Raw genomic sequence first — 22300 nt, forward strand, 5'->3', positions numbered from 1 at the left:
GTGCGGATTCATGTAAACCACAAAACCTAGGGTGCAATAATAATTCCAGCCAGTAACGTGCCACACAGCATTCGCTCACTCTGGAAGAGATAGGACGACTTGGAAGCATAAGGAACCACAGACAGGTGGGAAAGGCCGCAGCCAGGTGATGAGCAAGAGCCAACAATTGGCAAACTTTGTGGTCCCCTATATATTTAGATGTGTACAGCCAATTCACGAGTGTTTACATGTGGGAGGAAACCGGAGCACTCAGAGAAAACCGACGCATGCGAGGGGACAACACTCTATCCCATAAAGACGGAAAAGGTGGAGTCCACACTTTTGCTCAACTGCCTTCTTCTAAAAAGTCAGAGTATGGCACCTCGACGCCCACAAGAAAAGAGTTTCACAACATGTGTGACCCACCAAGCCCTCGGCCTCCACAACGCTGGATCACAGGTGCACGGCGCAACCTAAGCAACCTGTGCTATTTCGCCAAGAGAGCCCACATCACTCGTTCCCGCGCGATTCGGTTATTGCACACGTGCTTTGCAGGAATTGAATATGCAGCACCTGAAGATGTTCCGAGCATGTGGAGTGAAACGTGGGAAATCGCGCCGGACAATAATCGGTACAACCCGAAAACGCAGCTGAGAGCCGTGCGGTGCAACCGCGAATAAACAAAACCTATGCAGCACAGTCCACAATAAAAGACATGAACACATTTTGACCAGAGGGTCCCTTGCGGGAAGGCTGGCTCTGACCTCGTGTGATGCGATCAGCACCACGCTGGGTTCTTGGCATTGCGCACTTGTGGGCGAACAAGTGCGTAATGAGCCCATGCAGTGATCACATGTTATTTTTTTAATTATCTATAAATGGGAAGCTGCCTTTCATTACATCAAGTCTGTGTAGCAATTTCTTGCGGTTGGCTTAAAAGAGATTAATTCAAGACTCGGGTTTCACCGGTGTCATTTTTCACCGATGTCAGTTCGGAAAAGGTCCACCATGAGTTGAAATTGGTTGTGCTTAAAATTGTATGGAAACTCTTACAAAAACAGTTTTGTTACATTCATAACTTCCTTCAGATTTTCATATTTGGCATACTCAAATGAAACTACCATAACATGGACCTGTGAGGAAAAATTACATTATTATTTTACATGACTTTTAAATGGTCATATTTCCCCCCCCCACAGATCAAACCAAGACTGCACATGGAAAGATCCTGTCGATACAGTATTTCATATTAAATGGGGGGGGGGGGGGAAGAGAGAGAGCGAATACTGAATACTGTGCGAAGAGAGAGAGCAACACAGACAAGGAGGAGAGTGCAGCCACGTGGTCAGCCGCTATCAAATTCCCCCCACAAAGCTTTGCGGTCCCCTATATGAACCTTATGGCGGCACCCCAGGGTTCCATAGTACCCCGGTTCTCGCATAATGTCCGTGATGCAGTCATTTTTAGCCTGTTGATGGTCGGCGATGCGGCAATCGACTCATCTCGACGAGCTGTACACGATGAACTATTCAAAGTTGAATTTTTCGATAACGGATTTTTTTATGCTATAATGTTTGGCGTTTCGACATCGCGGAGTAGCACTGATGTCGGATTGATTGGTATCCCAGTCGCGGAGTTAAGTACAGAAATAAAATATTTAATTGCCTCGGCCATTTTGTATTATTTGGTACCCCGGGGTACCACCATAAGGATCACATATTAAGGTTTTACTGGACATTCAAGAGATGCCAGCCTCTGCGAAAAGGCACAGCCTGCCGTAGGGTCTCACCTTCTCCATGTTGGGCTTTATGCAACGCACAAAGAATGGGTTGGAAGTACTCAGGCTCGCCATCAGCGAGTGCAGAGAGTCCTGGAGAAGAGATCATGCGCAGTCCGGGGCGAACGCACACAAAGCATGAGCACGAGAACAGATACTCCATTTCACACTTGCAGTGGCAATAAACCATGCAGGCCCGCATAGAGACTTCCTAAGCTACTGCTGTGAGCAAGCAATCCTGAGCCGTCGTTTCAAAATAATGACCTGACAATGATGTCACCCAGATTATAGAGGCAAGTTGGGAAATCAATTATCCAATTGTGTGTGTGTGTCACTGACTGTTTAATTAAAAAGCGCAGCTCTACAAAGTGTTTTTACCACTGATGTTCTTAAACCAAAGTAATCATGTCTTATTCAAGCAGTTGCACTCACTAAAGAATTAACTCTGAGTTGGTCTTTCCTCATTTCCATACCAATTGTGTTTTCAGTGGCATCATGGCAATCAATGTCGATGGCTCGCTCACTATGTGCTCCTCATCTACCCCTGAGGGAAAGTTTGCCAAGTCGAGCCGCAAGTGGGTTATAAACCTGCAACCTTATGATTGTGAGTCAAGAGCTTTAACCACAGTGTCCCCAAGGCCAGATGTACATTGAGGCAAAATTAAAACTTACTACGCTTAGACCAGAAAGAGTCGGAATTAGAATTTGAATTACTGTTTGCAGTCCACGCATTAACACACACTCTCAGTTAGGTCCTTGCAGTAACAGAAGCGACTGAACGCAATAAAATTAGAAACACAGTGGTACTGATTCGTGTGGCCAATATGCTCGCAGTGATGGATAAATATTGTTTGTGATCTGTTTCTAATGGGCCTCATGTCGTTAATGGTCATGTAAAATGAAGCCGCAGGCTGTGTGTGTGTGTGTATGTAGAACTTCTTTTGCACCGTATGTCGCCAACCGTGCTAATCGGAGGGCTGTAGCCTCTCCACGCTTGGTTTCACCGCTGCAATGAAACGCTGTAAAAACTCGTATTCGGACGGCGCTCGCAAGGCCCAAAGTTCAGCACGCAAAAGGGCCGTGGACATCACCTTGAACTGGGAACTGACGGTCGGCCGGCGCTGCTTGGCTCCCGCCTTCAGGGTCTCCTCGCCTCCCCCGCCGCTCACGCGCTCAAACAGGTCGTAGATGAAGTCGATTCTGCACAAAAAGGCGGTGCAGAGTGAGGCGTCGCACACTGCCAGCCTGGCCGCCGGGCAAATTTAAACCCAAACCTGTTTGTTTTTTCTGTGTTATTATTTCCTTGGGGGGAGATTAAGAGCAAAAACGCACGGTTCACGTAATCACCTACTGTACTCATGACTTCATCGTGCAGCCAACGCAATCAAATTACTTTGTTTCCTTGCTGATACAGACTTCACTTCCAAACGCACTTAAACAATTGACAACATCAAGATTACTTTCAATTGTGCACTTGTAATGATTGTACTGTCTTTATTTCCATACATTAATTTACATCGATGGTTTAAATGAAAAGATATCAGTTAGGGTTAACGCTTAACAAAAGTACAAAACAATTTAATGCCCAGGCATGCCCGTTCAGAATAAAAGATCTGTTCAAGCTTATGGTAGTGAACCGTTTCTGAAAATATAATTATTTTAATCACCACTATAATAGCAGACTCCTTTCTGCACGGTTCGTGGAATTTTGAACGTTACAGCTGATGAAACTCACACTGGCAGTTAAAGGCAGTGAGGTGGCGGCCACCCTAATGGGCTAGAAGACAGGTAAGAAAGGGGAGGACAGGGCGAGGGAGGACGGAGACACGTGTTTGGCTGGGAGGGACTCTCACCCACTCTCCCGCAAGACGTTAAGGAGGTCGTCTCGGAATGTGTCTCTGTTTTTCTCCAGGAAGCCCCTCACATCATACAGCACCTTGTAACCATGAATGCGAACACACAGCGCACGAGTGAGAGATACATGACCAGCACGATCTGAGATACATTGTAGTAGGTTTATACCCTTTAAACTGGTACAAAACTGACACCTTTATACAAGGCATCATGTTTGCAATAACCACAACACAAGCAGTCAAAATGCAAACTAAAATATACAACTCTGATAATGATAATAATATGCACTGTCCTTGAAGTTAATTGGTCCACACCCGAAACAGCTTTTCTTAGAGCCTAGTCTTACATTGGTGTTGGACCAGATGACACCAAAAGGCGTACTGAGATACATTATCACCATGACGACCCAAGCTTCGCTGAACCCCGCCGCTCGGTTCAAGTTAAAGTTGTTTAACCCATGCGACAAGCCAAGAGATCAGGAGGATTCTCATTTGCAAGTGTAACCTGGGTCACCAACATGAACAAAGAAATAACATTAAAAAAAAATAAGCACAACAATGAAGCGAATAGAAAATCGGAGCCAAAATAACCGATTAGAAATCCTTGAAAAAATAACTGTGTTACAGAAGAAATTGAAAACAGTGCACAAACATAATCGTTATTCAAAAAAAGTATAAACATTCCAGCAACGAAATTTGACATGGACAAATTACTTTTAAAAATATGCCATGTAAAATGTTTTTAAACAAACATTAAAATGTATTTCATGTAATTATTGCACAACACTGTCAACAGACAAGGCTACATGTCTTTTTATATCATACCCCCATCACTCATAGCGCAACAGGTCAGACCCTAACTACCAGCGCGACGGACTCCGGACTACCATGTGCCACTGCAAAGGCCACCACCCCAGTGCTGGCATGAGGCGTACGCAAAACAAAGCAACATCTTTAGGGGCCCTGGATTCATGAAAAAAATATCCATTGATCAAATAGCAGCTTGAATTCGGATACAATGAACATAAAGAAGGCAATTAACATGAGAAAGCAAATTAACCTATCTCATATGTATCTTGTTTACAGCTCTCTTCTCTCATATTCCTATATTTGTATCTCATCTCGATCTCTCTTAACTCATCTTATTACACCGCTATCTTTGCCCACATGTTTCTCATCTCTTCCGTCATCTCACTCGGAGTTTATAAAATGAAAGGGTCCCCCCCCCCTCCCCATCGACACATTATTTCTGCTTAGGGCCCCCTATGGGCCAGCAGCATCACTGCAACCCACCTTCCTTTGTGACGTTACAAAATGAAAATGAGATCAATAACGTTTTCATGAACGAGAGCGCGGCGCTGTCACGTGGGACTCAATGAAACGCACACAAGGCAGGCCAAGTGGTCACTGCACAAGGCATTGTACCTCTCCGGCGTAATGCTTGATGCCGAACTGGTGGTCGGCCACTCTTGGCTTCGTGTAAAATTGGTTCGTCTATCGAGAGAGGAAAAAAAAGATTGGTAAAATCATTACAGCGGCCAGCAATGATGAAAGTGGAAAGTGGATTTTTTCACCCATGACAAATGTAAACCGTGAAACAAAGGAAGCTGTCACACTTCTGCAGACAGCCGCAGGGGTTTGCAATGGTAGGAAAAGCCCAGCACACACATGCGTACACACACACATCATTCGAATCGCAAGAAAACAGTTTATATTTTATCGTGATCATTTGCTCGAGGGGAAAGGCAAGAGTAAGAAAATGCCCGAAGGCATGGCTGTCTTTATTTTGCCCCCCTTGAGGATTTTGACTTCAACCTTTGACCTTGCCTGTTAAAAGGGACTTTTCCAGACCCGCAGAGCCACTGAAGTGGAGACTGCGGTTTCTCACCATTTCCATTCAGGACGCTATCTCCAGACATCAAATCGTAAAAGATCGATGGCCCGTGAGCCACAGGGATTCGTTGTCTCTTGTTGGAGAAAGGGTTGCTGGAAAGAGAGACGAGGCTTCGGGAAATGTGGAGAGAGGGGCATGTGTGACCTCACCGCGTGCTGACCGTGCAGCTTCTCCAGCATGGTGAAGTCTGTGCCCTTGGGGAAGCGGCTCTCCTCATTAATCAGTGCCAGCATGCCCAGTTTCTGTCCCGACAAGTGCAACAAAGACACAGATCGTTGTATCAAACAGTGCGGGTGTCAGATATTTCACTACCAAAGCGTTACATTATGTGGGATGTGCTTAAAATCCACTTTGACACATGGGTCAGAAACATTCACATCGGGCCTGACAAATAAAGTGTGCAAAGAAGTGTAGAGAGGTGCAAGCTTAAGATTATATCGAAATATGGAAATAGGAACGCATGGGTCAGACAATAAACTAAAATTGCAGACATTACATTGACTGTTAAGAAATTCAAGTGAACTTGGGTAAGACTCATTGCTCGAAGGGATTATGGCTGATGGACCGAGACTGGTGATGGAATGGCAGCTAAAGGAAAGAACACACTAAAGACAGTGACCAATACAGAGATGGAGTGATAAGATGAGTTCATGTACAGGTGTAGACTGTGACATCTAAGGACCGTGACGAAGAGCGACAACGTGTGAGAGGCATTCATCTACCAGTGGATAGAAAATAGTGATCATGAGTATGATCAAAAGCAGTCAAACCTTTTCAATCAAATCCAGGCACTCTCCATTATCCATCCAGTTTATGTCCTCCCACATGATCCCTTCCCTGGAACATGGCACACATTTCCCATTTAGAAAAGAAACACTTATACAGTCACGGCTCAACCTAAGTGCAAATTTCACATGCGGCATTGACCATTCCAGGTGTAGTGGTAGTTGTGATTCACCACCCTGCTCCCCCCCTGCCCCCGAAATATTTTATGAATCGTTGAGGTGCGGTATCACGATTCGATCTAAGAATCGATTTTTATTGTTTACATTGTGACGACTGTAAGTGGCCACTAACGGCTGCCAGTGGTTACGTGGCAGCCATTTTGTACAATTTTTGTACATGCGATTCAGTGACCTGAGTAATTGACTGACGTGCATCGTTGCTCCCTCAGTGATTGTGTGCCAGCACACATTAGATGTGCCGGCGACTGCACCTGTTGTACTCCAGCTGCTCCAGGGAGAAAATGTGCTTGTTGAAGTACTCCTGCAGCTTCTCATTGGCGTAGTTGATGTTGAACTGCTCGAAACGATTCACCTGTCGGTGGGGAGGCGCGCGAGAAGAGACAGAGCCACGCACATTAATAAGATAGAGATGTATGGATGTTGAACTTCTCTCGCATCGTACGTAGCCAATCGTGCTAATTGGAGGTGCAGGGGGAAGGACAACAAACTAAACACAAAAAGCAGTTTTGAAAAAATGAGTTTTCCATCTAGATTTAAAAGTGCATAGCTCGGTGAATTCCTAATATCGGAAGGAAGAGCATTGCAGATGGCCGCAGAGGCGCATCTAAAAGCCCGCAATGCAGTGACCGTGTTTGTTCGATGGCCAGCCAAAAGCCGTTGCTGTGAGGATGACCGGAGTTCACGTGATGCTTTATGCTCTTTAGAAATGTAGTGAGATAACATTTGCATTTAATTTGTATCAACAAAACATCATAATTTGCTCTCAATGCTTGCATCGTGAGCGTAAGATTCGTGAATTGATGATTCGTTACATGCGTTGGATGTTATGGCCCCCTTTGCTTGTAAATGCCTCCCACGTGCCAAGCCGTGTAACGATCTCACAGGTGTCGAACCTCAAAGTTCTCAAATCCAAAAATGTCCAGGATGCCGATGGACTTGAAGTTGTCCTTGCCCTTAATGCGACCGTTGATCTTCTGGATGATCCAGGAGAAGCACTGTGAGTAAAGCGCCATGGCCATGGAGTTTCTCGAATCCTCGGCCTGCAATTCCAACAGGAATGTATGGGGAGAGGCATAAGCATACAGGGACATACTGCACAACACACACAGATGCACAGTGGCGTAAGTAACGCTACCTAACGTCCTGGTGCTGATTTGGCCAGGACAATCCAGAAACACTGTCGCAGTCTACGGAAGCATTAACAAGAAATCACGATTCTGTCCAAGTTTAACCTTTTCTGGCTTCATGCTCGTCTCACGATTTTGGCAAAGGGGACCTATGAGCACTGTGCGGCGTCAATGGGCGAGGCTCGTGATCGAGTGAGTGTGGCTACGTGAACCTGGGAGGGGCTGACAGAGGGAGTTCGCTGGCGGCTCACTCTGTGTCCCGGTTGAGCCTCCCAGAAACACGGTAGCCTCGTAGATATGATCAAGCGTGAGAAGGCCGCTGCTTGGCATTTTCTGGCTGAGCTGTTTATTTTTCATACTCCACGGATATTATTGACAGTGTTTGTAGTTTTTCTATTCATGAAAATGCACACTCTTGCTTCATTTTGAAATCTGCTCACTCGGCTGAGCCACAGCTGAGTGAAGCCACACCCAAATAAATCCTGAAATCGCATCCATGCAGCACATATGCCAAGATTAGAGCAGCTGGCCTTTCTTGTTAGCACTTTCAGCTGAACAATTATTTATTCCGCATTGTGAAATGCTTATGGAAGCAAAACGAATGCCAATAAAAAAAAAATCTGCATTTTAGTGGCCTGCAAATATTGTAATTTCCAGGTCACGGAGAATTGTAGCACAGCTGGAAACACAGCCGATGCTGCGTGCAACCCAAATGCGACTGGTTATGTTGTGTTTGAATAAGCTCCCCAGTGGTGGTGCTAGCCCATTGGGGGAATGGGGCCCTGCTTTCAATTCACAAAATCCTAGTGAGACGACAAAATAGAAAGACAAGAGATAGAGAAGTAGTGAGATAAGAGACATTTAGTTGAACATAGAAATGTAGGAAGATGAGAGATGCAGACAAGCTAGGAATGAGAGATGTTAATTTGGCATTTAGGTTAATTAGCTTGTTCTGCTTTTTATAATTTGTATTTCAGCTGACATGTGTTCCACCCATATTTTTTTCACGAATCCCAGACCCGATGCACCGCATAGTGCCCTACGCTTTTGCTTGGTTTGCTAACACCGAGCGCTGCCGCTCCTCCCTGGAGCAGGCATCGGCACGAGCAATTGCGCGAGCCGCCCTCACCTGCTCGATGGTAAGCGGGGTGCTGATCTCCTCGCCCCGCAGGATCATGGAGCGCTGCGTCAGCACCTCGGAGAGCTGCAGCGAGTCGAGGCCGAGCAGCTCGGACACCATGCTCACCACTACGACGCGGAGTGAGGAAAACGGAAAGACACGGAACATTGGCGGCAGCAGCAGAAATCGCATCAGCACCACCAGGAGTATCACCAGCATCACCAGCAGCAGCAACATCGTCAGCACAAGCGGCAGCACCAGCAGCAACAACAGCATTAGCACAAGCAGTAGCACCAGAATCACACGCAGCAGCAACATTAGCAACACAAGCAGCACTAGCAGCTTTAGAACCAGAAGCACCAGCAGTAATTGGCCAGTGTCCATTACTTACACCGCACGCACACTCACATACGTAAATACAAGGACAAATAAAAAAAGACAAAGTGCCCCCTTGTAGCCAGTACTTATTTAGGCTCAAATGGCATATGAAAGGGCAGTTTGGTTAGCGCCATGCGCGGCCACTTTCACATCCCCGGGAGTCAATGTTTACACGCTGCGCCAGCAAGTCACATTTACGGCTGAGTCCACCCAGGGGAGGCTCAGGATCAGTAGAGATACCACTTGGAAGTGACGTTAGCCATAACCCAAGTCAAATCACGGGGCTTGTAGCACAGTGTGCTAACCGCTAGACCACAGCTACACCCCACTGTATAATAGATATCCCTACTTTATAGAATATACATATACATATGTTAATCATATAACAGTAATTTTATCCGTATACTGACAACTTTAAACAGGAATACAAATTCAGTTGCTATGCTTGTAGCACAGCCTGCTAACCACTGCTTGCATTTGTCTCCGACACATATAAATACAAAGATCTCATGCATAGCCTTAACAGTCTATTGGGGCAAGTGTTGTTCGCAAACACCTATGGAAAGCTGGCACGGCAGACGACGGGGTGGGTGGCCCAGCAATACAACTGGCCACTTTTGTCTTCCGAGTGGCGAAATTTACACATCACATCGGGTACTCATTTGAGGCCGAGTCGAACTCAGAGAAGCCCAGAACCGGTTCAGATAATCGTCATTCGCCACTAAGTGACGGTAACGTCACCACAGCGCTTGTGCCATGCTATGTGCACTTTAAGGCCACGTGAAGTATCGATCGAACGCCCGCTGGCAGGAGGTCATGGGACACAGACCACCTGTGTCCCCTACTGTGCATATTACGCGCAATCACGATAACCCGGCTTGTATTACCGTCCTTGTTGGAAATCTGAGCACCTCCGGCGGTCACGAACTCGATGTTTCCGAGCTGCAGCACCCCGGAGAGCAGCTTGAGCACCTCCCGCACCTCCTCCGTGCCGAAGCCCATCACCTGCATGGCCGTCTGTCGGGAAACGTGCGGAGAGGAACGGGCGAATGTTGAGTGAACGTCAGCGCAGGTGGCGAGTCAAGCGCCACCCACCAGGCGCTGTCCCACCGAGTTGCAGCAGCGCCACCACCAACACCACACCGTGCTGGACATAAGCACACACCGCCCTCGGGAGCGCTGAGCTCATTTTCCAAGTAGTGTGCCTGTTATCAAAAGTTGTCCCTCACCTTCCCGTCAAGAAGAAACATACGTATTGATACTGGAGGAATCCGATGAGCTATGAAGCTCTTTGTCACAGACACCCAGTAGGGGCGGGTCAGAACGTTACTCGTCGATGTGTTTAACATCAGAGCTGTGCTTATACGAGGTGTGCTTATATCCAGCTGCCACTAACCTCACACCTGGAATAAGCCTCACATGAATGTAGCGTGCAGAGCCCATTGTCAATACACTGGTGGAAGGGGATATTTCTCGAGCCGTTGCCATCTCTCGTGGTCCAATTCACTTGGCGCCTGCAAAGGAGCTGGTTTCATTGCCCCATCTTCATCTCTGGGGCGGACGTTCTCCGAACCTCGGTAAATGGTTACTCGCCTCAAAGAAATGGGGCACGTGTCTCAGCGTGCCCTCCGGCACCGACACATTAAATGGTTCGAGGCATCCACACGCTCACACAGTGCGATGGCCAGAGTCGAGAGATTCACTCACCATGACTTTCTCAAAAGACTTCACATCATCACACGCATCGTCAGAGATGCATCCCGATTGAGCCAGGTACTTATAGCTGTTAGGCTCCGATAGGCAGAGCGATTCTGGAATCGGGGCACAAATAAACACAGGATCATACAAACAAAAACCATGCACCGAAACATGAACTCTTCCGTTTAAGCAATTGAAATCCACTGTAATTTTACATTCAAATGTTCGTGACTGTTTTACGAGGCATTATTAGTGCAATTACTTATTCATGTGTCACAGTGAAATAACTAAAAGCACCCACTCGTCATCACCATCCCCACCTTTCTGCTCAGCCGTCGTTCCCGCGAGTAGCGCATAGAAAACGTGAAAATTCCTCTCCCCAGGGTTCTGCCGCACCACTCGGTTCTGTAACAACAACAAGCGGCACAACGACCATAACAATCGCCGTTCGTCACTAAGAGACGGTGACATCACAACCCATTGCCATAATAATCACTATATGGGGCAGTATGAAACTGGGGCTGTCCAGCGTCCAACGTTTTAGTGCAGCATGGAAACAGCTAACAAACAAAGCAACATTGGCTGTGCACATTGTTCTATTTTTGAGCGATTGTAATTTTCCCGTTTTTTTGTCAACATTCGAAGGTCCCTAATAAACCCCGTTATTTCGAGAACACACTTTGTGCCCGCTTGTTGTTGTGGGTGTGCGTGTGTGGGGAGCCGTGGTGCAGTGGTTGGTGAACTGTGCTACGAACCCAACGATCCGAGTTCTATTCTCGCTCACGGCCAAGATTGGTGACAATAACCTGAACCGGTGCCGGGCCTCCCCTAGTTCGATTAAGCCATCTTTGAGTAACTGCTGCGGTGTGCAAATATCAGCGCTGGGGAGACAAAGGTGGCCGGGTGTAGTGCTGGCCACCCATCTCCTTCGTGTGCTGTGCCAGCTTTAATATGTGTTCGCTAATAGCACTTGCCCCAAGAGTCTGTTGAGGCTGTATGGGGGAACTTTGTCTTTGTATGAATGCAGCCATGTAAAAGAAAATTCCTTTGTTTGCAAGACACACAGCATACTAACCTCACATGACGAGTCTCAAACATTCCAATCAATCAATGTTTGGTTAAGATTGAAGATCACTCTGGCATTTATTGTCGGCATTGGCATTCAAGTCTCATTCTGCAGGCACTTTATCTTACCTTCTCCAGCAAATCTGATATATGGTCGATGTTAAAGATAGGTCAGAGGTAAGCACAGGCACACAAATGATTCATGATATATGGTTACGTTATGTCCAGGCTTGTAATTTCTCCAATTTTGTTGTGGTCAAAATGAGCAAGGGCCAATTTGCTTTAAAGCTATAATGGAGTACATAAGGAAGCTCAGGGTCTAATACAGCGATTTCAAAATAATTACCGTATTTCGCTCCCCCACCAATGGTTACGAATGAATACAACTCCTCACAAATCTTAAAATCTACTCTTCCATTATACTCCACTGAACTACGTTAAGAAAACATTTCACGCATCCACTGGTGGATGAAGGGCAGCCTATGATGAGTTTAAAGATCAGTTGCCACGAATGTCAGCAGCTTCTGTGAAGTAATCTCAGGCCGTTGGGCTCGCTTGCAGCGCAGTGCGCGAACCACTCGGCCATTATACTTTTTGACCAATGTAATTGTATCCCTGAAAGCAAGGGGGGAGGGGGCTTGTTACGGAGCCCGGGTCATCATCTCGTTGCCCGGCCTCTGCACGCGTAGAGGAGGATACAGTCGAGGATGCGGCCGCCCTGGATGAAGCCCTGCTGCGAGAAGTGTAGCTGGATGAACTTGCCGAAGCGGCTAGAGTTGTTGTTGTACACCGTCTTCGCGTTGCCAAACGCCTCCATTATGGGACTGAGAGACACAGGCAAACCAACAACAACAAAACTTGAGTTACACCGCGAGTGTATCGCATTTGAAGAGGAGAGGTTGCAAACTCACCTTGTTCAAAGCTAAACAAAAACACAAACATGCAAACAATGTTACCCGGTGGTGTTGGTCAAACATCTCAATTGTTGACAGGAAATGTCTCAATATGGATTACACACAGAAACATTAACCCTCTTCTGTGAAGCTTTGGCGGGACCCTGCAAAAAGAGTTGAGAATCGGGCAGGCTTTCCTGTGTAAACAAGTGTAACCATAAAAAAACAGTAATATATCTCAAGCACACAATTATGTGTGAAGTTCTGTGTGTTTGTCTACCCACGTGTGCTCTGAGCCATGTACCTGTGCGAGGTGTGATCCACTAATAAATGATGATGAAGATTAATCATAATTACGTCACGCACTGGACACACAGACATTCTTGGGTAAATATATTAGTAAATTCGTTCAAAAATCCACCCGCTGCGCTACTATCTCCTGGCCACCTCACAGCCCAGCAGATTTTGGAGTTTCACAAATCTACACATGATCCACCAACCCTGGTCTCCAAAGCGCTGGATCACAAGCACGTGGCATCACATTCAGCAACAGCAACTGCAGTACCACCACCACCACCCACATCTGCGGCCTGCAAACCTTGTTGTTTATTTCATATCTCGATGTCCTGTTCAGGCCAAATTAAATAATGATGCAGAATAATTGGGCTGTTTATTACATCTTTCCCAAGGCCAAGATCCATTATGTTGTAAAGTTATTGAATAGTATATCGTTAATGGGTTTGTGATATTTTAATGCAATTCTGAAGGCAATGGGCGAATCAATCCTTAGTTTGAATTACAAAGAGCCCTTGTAGTACAGTATTGGATATGCTCGGCTTCACGTGCATGATCATCCCTCGTGCACATGGAATGAGATTGCGTCTGCGTTGCATTCATCTTCCCTCACCGTCGCTGTCAAATATCATTACTCCGATTGAATCACTAGGAAACGTGAATGCCAATATTTTCGAAATTCACAATGCAGATAACTACAGCGATTACTGGAAGAATATTGCATCACTACCCCCCATCATATTATTTTAAAGAAAGAAACTGGATAAATTGCTTTAGACAATTTCAATGTAGATGCTTTTTCAACCCATTTAGCTCATCTAATATCTCTCTTCATAGTACGTGTCATTGAACTCATATCCCCAATTGTTACATTCGTACACACTCTAATTTATTGCTTTAATTTAGCATTGACACGTGTTTGTCTTTCTACTTTTCGATGCACCTGCTTCTGTATGCTTTTAAAACCCAAGTCTCGCTTGAAAGAGCGACCTGCAATCTCTCTCTGGGCTCTCACCTGGTGAGACATCCTGCATCTCTCGAGGTTGCCGTTGTAGGTGACATAATGGCCAGAGACTCGTGTTATACTGGTAGGAACGAAGTGAACCAGCCTACAATAGATTATATCGTCCGTCCGTCCGATGTCCGATTAGGTGTAGCAACATCGCCCCCTACTGCAAACACTTGGCAGGACCCTACAAAAACCTTTACACTCAGTGAGGCTTTCCTGGCTAAACAAGTGTAATAATACATTATGTTTATATTCTTTGGTTATTCGTTCCTACCAGCCCACCCCGAAGGGACCTGTTATCTGTTATGTAATCATGTTACCTCTTAAATTGATTCAGCGATGCATCATTCCATCCCGAGAATGTACCGATGCATTCTACATAAATGAGGGCCTCTGACAGAAGCTGCCCTCACAACCGCAGAGGGGATACCACCCCGTCCTACGAGATTTAAATGTTTTTATCTGCAAAGAGTGACGACCATAGGTGACAGGTTTAATTATTATTTGAAGGGAGGGGGGGGGATGCTAAAATACAATTTTGGAGTGCTGAAATGGATGTTTCATAAAAATTTTACAATAACGAGTGAATATAAAAAAAATCTGTCATGTTTTCAGACAAAACTAGTGTTCAAAAACGAGAGAGTGCACGGTTGCCATTAGTAGAGCCCCGTGACTCGACTAATGGCGAGAGAGAGCGCACGCGTTCACCGATTTTAATGGTTAACCACGAACTGTGCCGGTGGTGGCCTTGCGCACTCTCTCTCTCACCGAGTCAGGCTTCCAGAGATTGAGCCATATGGGGTTGCGGTTAGAACAATGCAAGCTGTTCGGATAGGTTTGAGGAGCTAGGCCCTGTTAGCAGAGGTGTGGACTCGAGTCATGTGACTTGGACTCGAGTCAGACTCGAGTCATGAATTTGATGACTTGCGACTCGACTTGGACTTGCATAACAATGACTTTGTCCCACCTATGAGATGTGGACTCGAGTCATGTGACTTGGACTCGAGTCAGACTCGAGTCATGAATTTGATGACTTGCGACTCGACTTGGACTTGCATAACAATGACTTTGTCCCACCTCTGCCTGTTAGCCCTTGGCCACAGCCGCCTCCGCCCGTGGTCGACGCGGCTTACCTGCTCTCGAGAATGGCCGTCTCCACGTTGGTGCTCGTGGGGCCAGACTGCGCCGCCCTCCCCGCTCCCTGGCTCGTCTCCGACAGGAAGTTGAGGATGAGCTTCGTGCTCTCCGTCTTCCCGGCACCACTCTCCCCACTGGAAGCAAAACGAGTTGGACGGTCATCAGCGAGATTGCTCTGGCTGCTAGCCATGCATGGGGCGAACAAAACTCAGGAGGGGACAACCCCCCCCCCCCCCCCCAATATGGGGGTGGTGGTGACTTCACCGGCCTGTGGGCGGGAGACGCATAAAGCTGCTACTAAATCGATGCGAGTTTTCCATCCACCTAATTCAGCCCCAATAGGGGCAATGAGATTACACCTTCCATTAAGTCACCCAATTTTTCAAAGCTAAAGATCTGCACATGGAGATTACTGGTAATTGTGACAATGACTGATATACCACCTGTATGCAAAGCTACCATTTTCCAAAGCTTTTAATTCTTTGTTTGCATGTTATGGCCCCATTTGGTATGTTATAAAACATCTGGTGAACCATCAAAGATTTTCAAAGGTACGTAACATTTTTATAAAAATTTCGTGTCCAATAGGATACGTCATGATGATATAATATGTCTCCTAAGGTGGCAATGGCACTAATGATGGTGTCAGCGCTATAGTACCATCTGTTGACATCCACCAATCACAACTCGAGCTCATTAAACTTTAACATCTCCACCCTCCTCCGCGTGCCAACTGGCCGTCGCTGCGCATCCTTTCCCTGTGCTGCCGTTAATCTCCTTAAATATTTCATGTATGAGCCCAACCATACGAGGAAAAGAAATACGTAACACAAGTGGCCCCAGAGAATTGGCTAAATCTGCTCGTAATGGATGGCAGTTTTCCTGTCTCGCGCACGCATGCACACGTGCAAGTGCATAGCCGTATGCACTCAAGCACACACATACATGTACATTCTCTGGCGTTATCAGTTGTCAGAGTGGCTATTATTTCCATTAGTGGCTCTACTTTCAAATGCGCATAATTGGAACGAGAACCTCACGTGTCAGAGGGTATGGGTCAGCCTCGTATGAATATGTCAAACACGGACCCTAACAGCATTGCAAACAGGGGAAATGCCAATACTGGTTTTTTTTGCTGTCTAATGTGATCAGAAAATTACCATCAGCAAAGCGATTTTTTTTTAGCCATGAGTACAATTTACTCAACGTATTTATGCTCATTGTTTTAAGCAATTCTGGGACTTTTTCACTTCATTCAAACGTCAAAAAATAATTACCTGTGTTTTCGACAAAGTGAGCTATGGATTATTTGTACGTGCTATGAAGAAGGCCCATTGCCCACAACGTCATCGACTATACTTTTTGAGGCCACGATGTTTTTCGTGAATGAGTTTACATTGCCTTTGTGTGGGTTATTAATTAACAAAACTGCAACGTAACCTAACAAGTTTAACACACATATAACAGCCCTGGCTTAAAGAGAGTGCTTTTTCTGAATTTATTACACACAAACTTAAATAAAATAGCACATGGTTATTTCAAAATCAACAGCATAGCTATCATACTAATTATACAACAACACAAAGATTCCTCATATAGCCTATTAAGACTGTTGAGGCAAGGGCTGTCAGTGAGCACCTATTAAGGCCAGGATTGCACACAAGGGCGGTCCTGTCAGTAGTATGCCTATCCACCTTGGTCTCCACAGTCCTGATGTTTACACACCGAACCAGGTACTGAGTTAAGTTGACCTTGGGGAGGCCCAATACAAGTCCAACAGCACTCACTCATGATGTTGGCCGCGGCTGGGAATTGAACTCAGGTTTCCGGGTTTGTAGCTCAGCGTGCTAACCATTCGGCTACCAATCCCTTCATCACCCACTTCCACATATATACATTTCCAGAACCCTGTAATCTAAGTAATCACCAAGCTTAAATCTAGATTTAAAATGTATGCGTACTGTGAACTGCAAACGACGCGAAAAATTATTTGTAGAGAAGACTAATATAAGCATGTATTGATTAGGACCATTAAATACCACAGTCAAATGCATTTGCACAACTTAGACCGATGCAATGCATGCACATTACACAGACATGCATAACGTAAAGTGGGAGAGTGCATACGTAAGGACAATTCAATACAGCAAGGTTGGAATGATTCACAAATTCCCATGAATCAGCGATGAGTCCATTAAGTTATCTCCAAGGACGTCTGTTTCACACAAAATATTACGGCAGTGGCAGGCAATATGCGCCTTTTATGGGCTGCAGTGTGGAGAGAGCAGGTGGGAGGGGTAACTGGAGGTGGAAGGTGAGCAGGTGGACAGAGCAGGGAGGAGGTGGAGTTTGCAGGTAGAGTCAGGGCTGGAAATGGGAAGAAATTAGTGGGGGATCGCATAAATGATTCACCCCCCCCCCCCCCCACTAAATCTGAGGAGGAGGGGGAGGAGCTTTGCTCCATGTGTGGGTCTCTGTGCGTCTCTGTGGGTCTGTGTGTGTCTGTGGGTAGCGGTTGTGTAGCGGTTAGTGCGCTGCACTACGAACCCGGTGACACGAGTGCGATTCCCCGCTCACAGCCAACATCAGTGACAATTATCTGAACTGGTACTGGGCCTCCTCCCCTAGGTCGACTCAGCCTCAAATAAGTGCCTGGTACAGTGTGTAAACATCGCCACTAGGGAGACAAAGGCGATCGGGCGTGGTGCTGGCCACCCACCTCCTCGTGTACTGTGCCGGCCTTCATAGGTTCTCGCTAATAGCACTTGCGCCAGCAGTCCGTTAAGGTTATACGGGGGATCTTTGTCTTGTGTCTGTGGGTCTCTCTATTAGCCTAGGGGTCTATCTGTGAGTCAAATACATTTACAATCTACGAATCCTTGATTCCTTCCAGAACGCATTCCTGGTTCAAATATTCAGTCCCACCATGGCATTCTGGGGGGGGGGGGGGGGGTGGGGAGGTTCCAGTCCATTTCCACCACTGGGTAGAGTTAATCAGGTGGATTTCGCAGGTAGAAGAGAGCAGGTGTAGGGAGACAGGTGGGGGAGCAGTTGGAGGTAGCACATCAATTTAGCAGGTGGAGGGATGCGCCGGAGGGCAGCGTGCACACTTCCCCCCTGCGCCCCTGGCTGCTGCCCACCTGATGAGCACGCACTGGCTGTCCAGCCGCTTCCACAGGCAGCGGTAGCACTCGTTGGCTATGGCATAGATGTGGGGTGGCAGCTCGCCCAGGAGGTTCTGGGCGTAGAGGCCCACGGCCGCCTTGTCGTAGAGGCCGTCGATCAGCCTGTACGGGTTCACCGCCGCCAGGATGGAACCAATGTACGTCTGCAGCACCGAAGAGGAGGGACAGATGTCGGAGGCCGGAAAACAACAGTGTGCACAGAGTGGGCTTTTTTCTCTCTCTCCGTGGGAACCGCTTGAGTAATGAGATTAATCAGAAGGCATTGCTCATGAGAGAGACTGATGTTCCTTCCTCATTTCGTGGGCAGCAGCGATGCTTCTCTTTCGTAATAGCGTTTGGTCATTCTTCTGCATATAGGCTAAAAATCTCTGCAGTGAACTAGTGCGTACAGTTGTTTATGAAGAGTTACAACCATCGAACTTGAAGCGCTTCTTAAATGTGTGTATTGCAATTAATTGTGCATCAAGTTTAATTACCGCGTGTCTCCGATAAGTTAAGATTAATGAACGTTCACTGCAAGTCATGTTAAAACAAGCCGTGCAGTCATATCAAGGCAACACAGGGGTGAATAACCTCTCACTCTATCAACCAAATTAATTATTTGCTGGCTGTATTCATAATTAGTGATAATCAACTGCAGTAAAGCAACCAAGACTGGGTCATTTTAAGCCTTGGAGCATGATCGACAAAGCAACTCCAAATATCAGTCCACTGTGCTCATGTAAACCCAGATGCCTCATTCTCTCTCTCGGCCTGTACCTCTAAAGAAGGCCCAAAGGAAATCTCAGAGCAGTTATGTCCACGAGGGGATGGATGACTATTGTGTGAATTGAGTTTTACTGGGCTTTCCAGGTATCTGGTTACTGCAGGAGGGAGGGGGAGGGAATAGATAAAACTGCGTACGTAGATTTTGTTGTCGTGGAACCGCAGGTGCAGGTTGTGCATGATGGCGCCCTCGTGCAGGTCGGCCAGGGCACTCATGTCCTCCACGCCCTCGACGCTGCTGCTGTGCATCGGTGACACCTTGTCGTGAGAGAGCGCGGCCTGCGGGAGGCAGAACGCCTGTCGGGGGGGGGGGGGGAGGACGTGGGGGGGGGGGGGAGGTCATGAAGATTGTGGAAGGTCAGGGATTTACACGTCGCACAGGGAAGCGATGCTCTTAGATGTTGCCGTTACCTTTTGTTGCGTTGCTCATCCACGCGTGTTTGGCAAAACATTATAGCTTCGCACGAGTTCCCAAAACAAAAACAACAACAGATAAATCAACAAAACTACCCACAATATTAAAGATATACGATGTAATTGGTTTATTATTAATTCAAAGCAGAGATGTCTGCTCTTAAGCAGAGATATTTGCTCTGAATTCCCCGCCACTGCCCGGAGCGTCGACAATTTATCCATCACTTTCCTCTCCAGGGCAGTGCTATTGACGACTTGTGCCGAGTTCCACGCACGCTTGGCTCACACGTCGGACCTGCCGCTGTTCCCTCGCAACAGGGACAGACCGTCTCTCGTGCTCTGCCGTCACGTTAAAATATGCATTAAAGAGATAGTTCCAGTAAGTGTACTTTATTTGTGTAAATAAAATAACGTTGTGAAATTAAAGCCGCGGCTCAACAAAAAAATCAGCATTAAGATATGCAAGTGTGCTGCGAATTATATGAAGGTATCGTTCAGATATTGTTTTTGTACCGTACATAGTCAAATACAAACTAAAGAAGCCACGCTGGCTGAAATGTTGATCTTGTCCTTGCAATAAAAAAACGTTGAATTTTAATTTTAACAAGCCAGATAATTATTTCAACAACAAAAAAACCCACAGATATTTATCCATCTATTAAATACACAGGCGAGCGGTGGCATAGTCGTTAGCGCCTGGTCACCTGAGTTCGATTCCTGGCCACAAGATATCATGAGCAACGACAGTGACATCTGAAGCTGTCATATGTCTGTCCCATACACCAACCCGCACTGGCCAATGTCAAGTTCGGACAAATCAACCCCACAGCCGACACAATTTATGAAGCAATTAATCCACCAGTACATTAACAAAGGGCTGTAAAATGTAAATATAGTTACATGAAATACCACCAATTATTACTTTGCAGAATGGTATTGTTAAACATGTAGCTTGTATATCAAAGCAAATATGAGAGAGCTTTAATTTTGAAGTCTGCGAATGTCAGCATCAGTGCAATGGCATCTGAAGATATGAGAAGCAAGCGGCGTGAGGAGGAAAACTGCGCCGCCATGTTTCATTTCCTCTTCAGCAGAGGACAAGGTTGGCTGCTTCGCTTGCTTAGTGGTTCTTAAGCCAGCCCAGCACCCCCCCCAGCACCCCCAGACCCCTTGGGGACTACAATCCGATCCATTAGATGGGGGATATCTCATCGCTGGTCCAAAGGTTGCGGAGGAAAGGTGAGGGATACACAGGGCTCAATATCACTCATCTCGCAGAGTGGGGGGGGGGGGCTCTCTCAGCAAATGTACGGAACGCAAAAGACAAGGCAATGAAACCAGCGCTTTGAACGTGCGACGAGCGCTCTCTCCAAACAGCCAGCCGTGGAAATGTGTTCATACTGCCCGTTGCAAGGGCAGCATGAATACAACTCACTCTGATGTAAACATTTGGTCAGGATTTACTGCGTGGCGCTACGCAACAAGTCGTACGGTTTATTTAGTAATTTCAACGGTTGTTCGCAAATCTTCAGGTCGAGGCATTTTGCGATGGAGAGCTGGGATGACAATATACACTGCAGATTACAGCAAACATAATCAAATATGACTTGAATGTGTTAAGCATCGCAATGTATCTCACGTGGCTGTATGACAAAGGAGACATGCCTGAACGTCGTTCGTCATTTCGGACAATTACCAGCAGCAAATGAAACAAGTGGTTGGTACGCAATTCTGAAATTGACAATAAATCATGCAGCGAAAAGCGTGGTCAGAACTGTTTCAAATATTGCATTTTTGAATAACAGATGGTAGGCGGCGCATCAATAGCGAAGGACGGGGTATTGATGCATTCATGATACATCCCATTAGGTACAGTGCATGACAGTGCCTTATTGAGCAGTGTGGCTCAGGAGATGGCTGTGGGAGGCACTCAAGGTAATCGGCCAACGCCCCGCGCTGCTCACGGTGCACAGCTGCGCTGCAGACGCTCCCAATATCCACAGCTCCCATTAAAAATTCACAGAAGAACGACACAACTAGAGGCCGCCGATTGGTGGGAAAGCAACGTGAACAAACTGGGTCACCTGTGGACAAAGCCGCTCGTTTATGCGATTGCGACTTAAACGCATTGACTGACAAGCCCTTTATTTCAATATTCCTTTATCCTTCCCGCAGTGGCCAAAACCACGTATCGGGCTACAACGCAACAAGAATGGTCATCGTTGCATTGCATGGCCCCACGGGAAAAGTGCCTTATGACCCGCAGTGTTCCTGATGGACGCACGGCGTAGAGACTGGATTTACAAAAGAACTGCATATGTAGACGTACGTATGTTGTGCTCCCCCAGTCCAGTCTCATGATCAGGGGAGGAGTATTGTTGCAGATTAAATAAAAGATACAAATTTTTCACGTTGCAGCTGCTGTTCAATCGGAGAAATTAAATGGGAATTCTTCTCGTGGAGGAAGGTGGATTATCTCTTGTGCTAATAACTGGGGGTGCAGGACCACACCTCTCTCCCCGGGTTAATTTGACTCTCGTGCATCAGAGCCAAGATGCCATTTCAGAGGAGCTGCTGCAGGGTAGTGAACGAGTGGGCCGCTGTGTATTCCGGAACAACCCTGGCGCAGGTCGACACCATCGCCCAGGTGCTATTCACACGAGTCAGCCGTGTGCTCTTCATGAGTCAGCCGTGCACAGGCTGCATTGGCTGCATTGGCAAGAGGTGCGCGATTGGATTGGCGAGTA

General features: G+C 46.6%; 1 protein-coding gene across 1 annotated transcript in view; it reads right to left on the minus strand.

Annotated features, from left to right (window-relative positions):
* MYO10 (myosin X) overlaps positions 1-22300 on the minus strand; it is a 74613-nt gene that overhangs the window by 23236 nt on the left and 29077 nt on the right. Inside the window, exons 3-19 of the mRNA XM_078606660.1 lie at positions 19278-19436; positions 18330-18517; positions 15186-15323; positions 12556-12680; positions 11986-11999; positions 11112-11196; positions 10801-10904; positions 9981-10110; positions 8725-8843; positions 7362-7508; positions 6720-6820; positions 6274-6340; positions 5653-5745; positions 5035-5103; positions 3610-3692; positions 2848-2956; positions 1769-1849 (exon numbers count right to left, since the gene is read on the minus strand). Of these exons, the coding sequence (XP_078462786.1) occupies positions 1769-1849; positions 2848-2956; positions 3610-3692; positions 5035-5103; positions 5653-5745; positions 6274-6340; positions 6720-6820; positions 7362-7508; positions 8725-8843; positions 9981-10110; positions 10801-10904; positions 11112-11196; positions 11986-11999; positions 12556-12680; positions 15186-15323; positions 18330-18517; positions 19278-19436 (1812 nt within the window). The remainder of the gene's footprint in view (positions 1-1768; positions 1850-2847; positions 2957-3609; positions 3693-5034; positions 5104-5652; positions 5746-6273; positions 6341-6719; positions 6821-7361; positions 7509-8724; positions 8844-9980; positions 10111-10800; positions 10905-11111; positions 11197-11985; positions 12000-12555; positions 12681-15185; positions 15324-18329; positions 18518-19277; positions 19437-22300) is intronic.

Source organism: Lampetra planeri, chromosome 2, assembly GCF_965212315.1.
Source record: "Lampetra planeri chromosome 2, kcLamPlan1.2.h2, whole genome shotgun sequence".
NCBI classification, from domain to species: Eukaryota; Metazoa; Chordata; class Hyperoartia; order Petromyzontiformes; family Petromyzontidae; genus Lampetra; species Lampetra planeri.